This window comes from Erpetoichthys calabaricus, chromosome 9, assembly GCF_900747795.2.
Source record: "Erpetoichthys calabaricus chromosome 9, fErpCal1.3, whole genome shotgun sequence".
Classification (NCBI taxonomy): domain Eukaryota; kingdom Metazoa; phylum Chordata; class Cladistia; order Polypteriformes; family Polypteridae; genus Erpetoichthys; species Erpetoichthys calabaricus.
In genome coordinates this window covers 38,441,178-38,450,587 of record NC_041402.2, presented here as the reverse complement: position 1 = coordinate 38,450,587, position 9,410 = coordinate 38,441,178, and the positions used below count along the sequence as shown (strand labels likewise).

Genomic DNA, 9,410 nt, shown 5'->3' with positions numbered 1-9,410 from the left:
ACCTTGTGCACCGCCTCTCTAGCCACTCAAATGCAGGTTGACTTTGTTAGCCACGTCTCTAATAACTGGTGGATGTTCAAGCCATACACCATGACGCAGACCAGCGACACCTACCACACCAAGCCTCAGTACTTCTCTGAAATGTCTAGACCCGCAACTTATGGTACTTCCTGTGAGCTCAAGGCGGCGGGAGATGGGATCACTGGGGCTTTAATCCAAAACAAGTTTTCATCATCACTGTTTAAGTCTTCTATACTTAGAAATAGTTTTTTTTTAAATAAACCATTTCAAGAAATAATTAGCAACCGTTTCTCGTTTATGTGCTAAATCTTCTCTTATGACCTTTACAGAACGTATACTGTCACTTTGTATATTTTAGAATACATTTTTCCTGTTACTATCCCGTAGCAAAGCAGGGGTATTCAGCTAGTGTATGTATGTACAGTATATATAATAATAACTCTTTGCATTTATATAGCGCTTTTCTCACTACTCAAAGTGCTCAGCAATTGCAGGTTAAGGGCCTTGCTCAAGGGCCCAACAGAGCAGAATCCCTTTTGGTATTTACGGGATTCGAACCAGCAACCTTCCGATTGCCAGTGCAGATCCCTAGCCTCAGAGCCACCACAAACACAGTGTATTATATATAAAGATACACATACATACATATATATACAGATGCACATATACATACATATACATATATACATACATACAGTCATATGAAAAGGTTTGGGAACCCCTCTCAGCCTGCATAATAATTTACTTTACTTTCAACAAAAAAAGATAACAGTGGTATGTCTTTCATTTCATAGGAACATCTGAGTACTGGGGTGTTTTCCTAACAAAGATTTTTAGTGAAGCAGTATTTAGTTCTATGAAATTAAATCAAATGTGAAAAACTGGCTGTGCAAAAATGTGGGCCCCCTTGTAATTTTGCTGATTTAAATGCATGTCCTGCTCAATACTGATTACTTGAAACACCACATTGGTTGGATTAGCTCATTAAGCCTTGAACTTCATAGGCAGGTGTGTCCAATCATGAGAAAAGATATTTAAGGTGGTCAATTGCAAGTTGTGCTTCCCTTTGACTCTCCTCTGAAGAGTGACAGCATGGGATCCTCAAAGCAACTCTCAAAAGATCTGAAAAAAGATTGTTCAGTCTCATGGTTTAGGGGAAGGCTACAAAAAGCCATCTCAGAGGTTTAAACTGTCAGTTTCAACTGTAAGGAATGTAATCAGGAAATGGAAAGCCACAGGCACAGTTGCTGTTAAACCCAGCAGGTCTGGCAAGCCAAGCAAAATACAGAAGCGGCATATGCGCAGGATTGTGAGAATGGTTACAGGCAACCCACAGATCACCTCCAAAGACCTGCAAGAACATCTTGCTGCAGATGGTGTATCTGTACATCGTTCTACAATTCAGCGCAATTTGCACAAAGAACATCTGTATGGAAGGGTGATGAGAAAGAAGCCCTTTCTGCACTCACGCCACAAACAGAGTCACTTGTTGTATGCAAATGCTCATTTAGACAAGCCAGATTCATTTTGGAACAAAGTGCTTTGGACTGATGAGACAAAAATTGAGTTATTTGGTCATAGCAAAAAGCGATTTGCATGGTGGAAGAAGAACACGGCATTCCAAGAAAAACACCCACTACCTACTGTCAAATTTGGTGGAGGTTACATCATGCTGTGGGGTTGTGTGGGTAGTTCAGGGACTGGGGCCCTTGTTAAAGTCGAGGGTCGGATGAATTCAACCCAATATCAACAAATTCTTCAGGATAATCTTCAAGCATCAGTCACAAAGTTGAATTCACGCAGGGGTTGGATATTCCAACAAGACAATGACCCAAAACACAGTTCGAAATCTACAAAGGCATTCATGCAGAGGGAGACGTACAATGTTCTGGAATGGCCGTCACAGTCCCCTGACTTGAATATCATCGAAAAACTATGGGATGATTTGAAGCAGGCTGACCATGCTGGGCAGCCATCAAATTTAACTGAACTGGAGAAATTTTGTATGGAAGAATGGTCAAAAATACCTCCATCCAGAATCCAGACACTCATCAAAGGCTATAGGAGGTGTTTAGAGGCTGTTATATTTGCAAAAGGAGGCTCAACTAAGTATTGATGTAATATCTCTGTTGGGATGCCCAAATTTATGCACCTGTCTAATTTTGTTATGATGCATGTTGCATATTTTCTGTTAATCCAATAAACTTAATGTCACTGCTGAAATACTCCATAAGGCATGTCATATATTAAAAGGAAGCTGCTACTTTGAAAGCTCAGCCAATGATAAACAAAAATCCAAAGAATTAAGAGGGGTTCCCAAACTTTGTCATATGACTGTATATATACATATATTTCAGTAATACAGTCGTGGCTTAAAGTTTTGAGAATGACACAAATACTGGTTTTCACAAATTTTGCTGCTTTAGTGATTTTAGATCTTTTTATCAGATGTTTCTATGGTATACTGAAGTATAATTACAAGCATTTCATAAGTTTTAAAGGCTTTTATTGACAATTACATTACGTTTATGCAAAGAGTCAATATTTATGATGTTTACCCTTCTTTTTCAAGACCTCTGCAATTCTCCCTGGAATGCTGTCAGTCAACTTCTGGGCCAAATCCTGACTGATGGCAGCCCATTCTTGCAGAATTAATGCTTGGAGTTTGTGAGTTTTTGTTTGTCCAGCTGCCTCTTGAGGATTCACCACAAGTTCTCAATGGGATTAAGGTCTGGGGATTTTTCTGGCCATGGACCCAACATTTTGATGTTTTGTTCCCCGAGCCTCTTGGTTATCACTTTTGCCTTATGGCATGGTGCTCCATCCATTCTGGAAAAGACATTGTTCGTCACCAAACTGTTCTTGGATGGTTGTGAGAAGTTACTCTTGGAGGATGTTTTGGTACCATTCTTTATTCATGGCTGTGTTCTTAGGCAAAATTGTGAGTGAGCCCTCTCCCTTGGCTAAGAAGCAACCCCATACATCAATGGTCTCAGGATGCTTTACTGTTGGCATGAAACAGGACTGATGGTAGTACTCACCTTTTCTTCTTCGGACAATCTTTTTTCCCGGATGCCCCAAACAATTGGAAAGGGGATTCATCAGAGAAAATGACTTTACCACAATATTCAGTAGTCCAATACCTGTACCTTTTGCAGAATATCAGTCTGTTCCTGATGCTTTTCTTGGAGTGAAGCGGCTTCTTTGCTGCCCTTCTTGACACCACACCATCCTCCAAACATTCAAACGACTGTAGAGAAGTCCAGAGGAGGAGTTTAATCTTTTCAGTTTATGCCACCAACATTTAAAAGGAGATATGACCAAAGTGTTATTACAGCCATCATTTTAAAATCAGTTCTTCAACAAGAACACAGGGCCCCTGATAGAAGCTAAGCGTAATTTTTTCTCAAATGTTTGAACCTTTTCCTTCACTCACAGAAACATAGATATTTGAAATAATTTACCAAATAAGGTGGTAATTTGTAGAATTTTGGGGGCCTTCAAAACTCAAGTTAAGGATAATTTGCAAAAGATACTTGAATAGGGACTGACAACTTCAAGCTATGATGGGGTGAATGGCAGACTCTGATGAAAACTGCTCTTCGTGTTCTTATTTTTTTCTTTTAATTCTGCTGGATAACAATGTCATGAATATTTGACTGACAAGGCTCAAAAATAAAACAAACAAATGTACACTTCCAAGTAACAATAAAAAGTGCAGCACATAATATGTAACAAAGAAACAAACTTTGAAATACTGTATCTACATAAGTAAACATGAACTAATATTACATGGGAGTTGACTGACAGCCAGACGTGTGGAATAAAGATAAGGGGCAGAAGATACAGATTAGCTTGTATAGTCCATTAAAATGAAAGAGATAAAAGCTTCTTTTTTATAACACAATACGAATGTGACTATTGCCAGAGGCTTAAAGCCATATATACAGCGAATCAGTAGATATACTAAGAATGAGGTAATACATTTTTGGCTCTTTTCAAGTGTGTTATTGTATTGTGAATTTCTGGTTAGTGAATTCAGGAATGTGCCCTGGAATTTCTTATTATAATATGCAATACATTTGTACTTCAGTAACGTACTAATAATCATGCAATCTCAATAATTTTAACATAGCACTATCTGCCGTTGAAGTTTATATTGATTTTAACTGTGTACATATTAACATTTCTCCAAGGTATCAACTTATAATGCACCTGTTTCCTCAACCCTTTACAAGACACCTTAATGTTCCCTTGTGCCAAATTCAAAAATATTACATGAGCTAATTTTCTACATTTTTTTAAGAATTCTGCAAATTAAACTTTAAAATTGCTGCTTTGTCCACAAAAGGTCCATATAAGTACAATAGTATAAAAGTATACACACACATATACTGTAATATATTATATATATATATATATATATATATATATACACACACACAGTGCATCCGGAAAGTATTCACAGCGCATCACTTTTTCCACATTTTGTTATGTTACAGCCTTATTCCAAAATGGATTAAATTCATTTTTTTCCTCAGAATTCTACACACAACACCCCATAATGACAACGTGAAAAAAGTTTGCTTGAGATTTTTGCAAATTTATTAAAAATAAAAAAATTCAGAAAGCACATGTACATAAATATTCACAGCCTTTGCCATGAACCTCAAAATTGAGCTCAGGTGCAACCTGTTTCCCCTGATCATCCTTGAGATGTTTCTGCAGCTTAATTGGAGTCCACCTGTGGTAAATTCAGTTGATTGGACATGATTTGGAAAGGCACACACCTGTCTATATAAGGTCCCACAGTTGACAGTTCATGTCAGAGCACAAACCAAGCATGAAGTCAAAGGAATTGTCTGTAGACCTCTGAGACAGGATTGTCTCGAGGCACAAATCTGGGGAAGGTTACAGAAAAATTTCTGCTGCTTTGAAGGTCCCAATGAGCACAGTGGCCTCCATCATCCGTAAGCGGAAGAAGTTTGAAACCATCAGGACTCTTCCTAGAGCTGGCCGGCCATCTAAACTGAGCGATCGGGGGAGAAGGGCCTTAGTCAGGGAGGTGACCAAGAACCCGATGGTCACTCTGTCAGAGCTCATGGGGTCCTCTGTGTAGAGAGAAGAACCTTCGAGAAGGACAACCATCTCTGCAGCAATCCACCAATCAGGCCTGTATGGTAGAGTGGCCAGACGGAAGACACTCCTTAGTAAAAGGCACATGGCAGCCCGCCTGGAGTTTGCCAAAAGGCACCTGAAGGACTCTCAGACCATGAGAAAGAAAATTCTCTGGTCTGGTGAGAAAAAGATTGAACTCTTTGGTGTGAATGCCAGGCGTCACGTTTGGAGGAAACCAGGCACCGCTCATCACCAGGCCAATACAATCCCTACAGTGAATTATGGTGGTGGCAGCATCATGCTGTGGGGATGTTTTTCAGCGGCAGGGACTGGGAGACTAGTTAGGATAAAGGGAAAGATGACTGCAGCAATGTACAGAGACATCCTGGATGAAAACCTGCTCCAGAGCGCTCTTGACCTCAGACTGGGGCGACGGTTCATCTTTCAGCAGGACAACGACCCTAAGCACACAACCAAGATATCAAAGGAGTGGCTTCAGGACAACTCTGTGAATGTCCTTGAGTGGCCCAGCCAGAGCCCAGACTTGAATCTGATTGAACATCTCTGGTGAGATCTTAAAATGGCTGTGCACCGACGCTTCTCATCCAACCTGCTGGAGCTTGAGAGGTGCTGCAAAGAGGAATGGGCGAAACTGGCCAAGGATAGGTCTGCCAAGCTTGTGGCATCATATTGAAAAAGACTTGAGGCTGTAATTGCTGCCAAAGGTGCATCGACAAAGTATTGAGCAAAGGCTGTGAATACTTATGTACATGTGATTTCTCAGTTTTTTTATTTTTAATAAATTTGCAAAAACCTCAAACATTTTTCACGTTGTCATTATGGGGTGTTGTGTGCAGAATTCTGAGGAAAAAAATGAATTTAATCAATTTTGGAGTAAGGCTGTAACATAACAAAATGTGGAAAATGTGATGCGCTGTGAATACTTTCCATATGCACTGTATATACACACACTATTGTACTTTATATATAGCTAATACAATATTCACTTAAGCTGGGCTTCTTTTAGACAAATCGATCATAAACTTCTCTTCAAACATACTATCAAGAAAATGCTTTTAAGACACTGCTGATTCCACAGAATCCTACCAAGAGAAGGTCCGTTATTGTTCTTTTAAATGTATTGTCAAGTCAAAGCATATGCTACCTACCTTACGACAGCCAAAGGACTCTATCAGTACTGTATAATAAATAATATGTACTGCCTTACTTCTTAAGAAGTTCCTGCCAAAAGCACAAAACTTTATATGCTTGGAAAATCGCAGATCACACAATGACATGCACGTCTCATCCTGTCATTCACTGCTTAATTTCATTGCCTTGAGCCAAACGGGGTTTATGAAACATATACTGCACACTTTCTATCATAAATAGCATGATGCGATTTAATTTGGTACTGCACAGTACTTATACAATAATAATAATATTAGTAATTCATTACATGGTACCATTACATTTATATAGCGCTCTTCTCACAACACCAAGCGCTTCACACCTGACTTCAAATTAACTGCTGTCAAGAATAGTTTTCGCAACTTAACCAACGGCACAAATCAGAAAAACAACATTGTTAAACCTCGTCACCTAACTAATTTCTGTACAATGCCAATCAGAGAACATAATGTTGATTATTTCAATTTTTGTGTGTTTTTGCAAGTTCCGACACTTATAAAGAACATTTAGCGGCATGTTTCGAAACAACTTGTGCAATATTTAGCTACTACTGTAAAATGTGAAAGTGAGGAAGTAGAAGGGAAGATCAAAACATCAAAAAAATTATTTTCTCTGCAGTTTACCTCTTTTGCCAAATAATGAAAAAATTATCAGAAAAATAATTGAAAATACCCGGATGCTCAGTATACTGAAGATTTTATGCAGATCCAAGCGCTGCCAGTCCTTCAGGAGTTACGTTGATCTCCCGGAAAGGTTTTAAGCGATGCCTTGAGGCGGTCGAATACTTATATGCCTTCATGATCTCTAAATAGATTAATACTTTTCCCGACCGCAAAAACTTACACGTGGGCGCACACAAACACCCACCCACTCACGGTAAGCCCACTAAAGCGACGAAGTAAAAATATAAATTCTACAAAGGAGAGTGATGTTCTTAGCTGCAAGCACTGTCTTACTTTAAACGTCTTCCCCGCCGTCAGGTGCAGTTCGTGTAAGAAGGGATTCAGTACGGCCGGAAGAACCAAAGATTCCTGTCTTGGTAAAGTGAAAAGCCTTTGCGGTGGCATGCTGGATCTCGCTGCCAAAGCAAGAGGAACACTGAGTTTAATTTTACGCTGCTTCTGGTCTCGTAATTGCTACTTATTCCGCATGCCCTCACGCATACAGAACCAGAGAAACACAGATTTCCTTCCCGCCCCGCCTGCGCTCCATCTGGGGCATGCGCACAAAAAAAAAAACCCTGCCTGTGCCCGAGGGCGTTTCTTTCATGTGATGACTTGAGAAGGTTAGAATGACTTGCCCTGTTCCTGCATACGCAAGTAATATATGAAGACACAGCAGCCGTGGTAGCTTCATGAATGTAAAGATCGTAATGTTAATAATAAAGACATTCTCAAGGCAGGCAAGCACTGGATTAAATCCCAGAACAGTCTACTGGAGGCAGTTGTGCTAAACAATGCGTCACCGTGCAGCGCCTTAAATAATAATAAGCGAATAAAGCCCAACAGAGTGTAACTGCATACCGCAGTACCAGTGAGGCAAGTTACGTAATGCCCAACTTCGCGAACACCTCAAAGTCAGTCACGTAACACCCACTGCATCAGATTACAGTTAACATTAGGACCCCGTTAACACTATGGTTAAGATTAGGGTTGTGGGAAGGTTATCTGACTCAAAGGGCGTTTTGTGACTGACGTGAGCATTACCTGACCTATGTCATACGTATTGCAGGCTGCAGTTAAACCCTTCTGGAATAAAGTAAAATAAATAAAGTGAATGCTAACACAGTAGGCTAATTAAGATTCAGACTAATGCATGGACAGTTAAGCTTAATAAAAGTAAATGTGCAAGTATACTGTATATAGGTAGAAAAAGTATGCTTTCTTGAAAAAGACTTCCAATGAGAAGTCAAGCAAAATGACACCTTTTATTAACTAACTGAACAGTTTACAATATGCAAGCTTTCCGAGTACAAGTTGCCTGAAGAAGGGACCTTGGCAGCCTTGAAAGCTTGCATATTGTAATCTGTTCAGTTAACCAATTAAAGGCGTCATTTTGCTTGACTTTTCATTGCATCCATTATGGCTAACATGGTACAACACGCTACTACTGAAAAAGACTTCAAATCCTAGTGGCCTTCTATCGGTATACAAACATGATTACAAGAGCTATGCGGTTGTTGTACTATACATAATAGGCATCTTAGAAAACCCTGTGCTTAAGTGTTTACGCTCTGCATACTGTACTCTGTGAGAACATGTTTGCATCACTCCATAATACTCCTCAGCATACTATGAAAAGGATGTTAACAGTACAGGGACGTACGGTCAGGGGACTTCACCTGTCATCAAGAAAAGTAAAAAAAGAATAATGATAATATAAAATAAGTGTCCGCTGCTCTGTACTATAAATATATTTTCTGTATGATTCCAATAATTTTTATCATTTTTAAAGTCAAAATCGATGAATTGGCACATTTCCTGTTCAAATACAGGTGAGAATGCAAGGTGCGGCAGCAATGAGCCTCGCCTCACCTCGGACTGTGCTATCCCTCAGACACTGGTTTGATGCATGCTATTGGCGTGTTCCGTTTGCTGCCTCTCTGTATGTCACCAATATAATGTTTGCAGACACGTTTATTATACACCCTGACTTTCCAGTCTGGCTAATATCTTTAAGGAATGTGTGTGACATACCAGTATTTAGTCTTGCTGATCGGACATAAAACTGCAGTGAAAAGGCACAAGGTGAGGCAGACAGTACCGTTCTGTCCTTAAGGGGGCAGATGTGAGCCCAGCAGGTGTTCATTGCTGCTGTTCTTCTACACAGAGTCTCTAGGCACCATTAAGTTAGCGATATCAGAAAGTCAAGTGCACTCCAGTGGTCCGTTTATGTTTATTTTTTGTTCCAACTGACTGCCAAAATGGAAGATTAAGATTTTTTAAACTAAAGGAAAATAAGGAGGACTTTTACAAGAAAGTGATGGAGATTTTTGTGGAGAAGGATAGGGGCATGGACTTCATTTATGACTAAAGCTAATACCACAAACGGTTTTTAATTTTATAAAAAAATGGGATCAG

General features: G+C 39.6%; 1 protein-coding gene across 1 annotated transcript in view; it reads right to left on the bottom strand.

Moving 5' to 3' along the window:
* lpcat2 (lysophosphatidylcholine acyltransferase 2) overlaps positions 1-7,541 on the bottom strand; it is a 66,320-nt gene extending 58,779 nt beyond the window's left edge. Inside the window, exon 1 of the mRNA XM_028809318.2 lies at positions 7,287-7,541. Coding sequence (XP_028665151.1) covers positions 7,287-7,397 — 111 coding nt within the window. The 5' untranslated portion in view covers positions 7,398-7,541. The remainder of the gene's footprint in view (positions 1-7,286) is intronic.
* Positions 7,542-9,410: the final 1,869 nt, after the last annotated feature.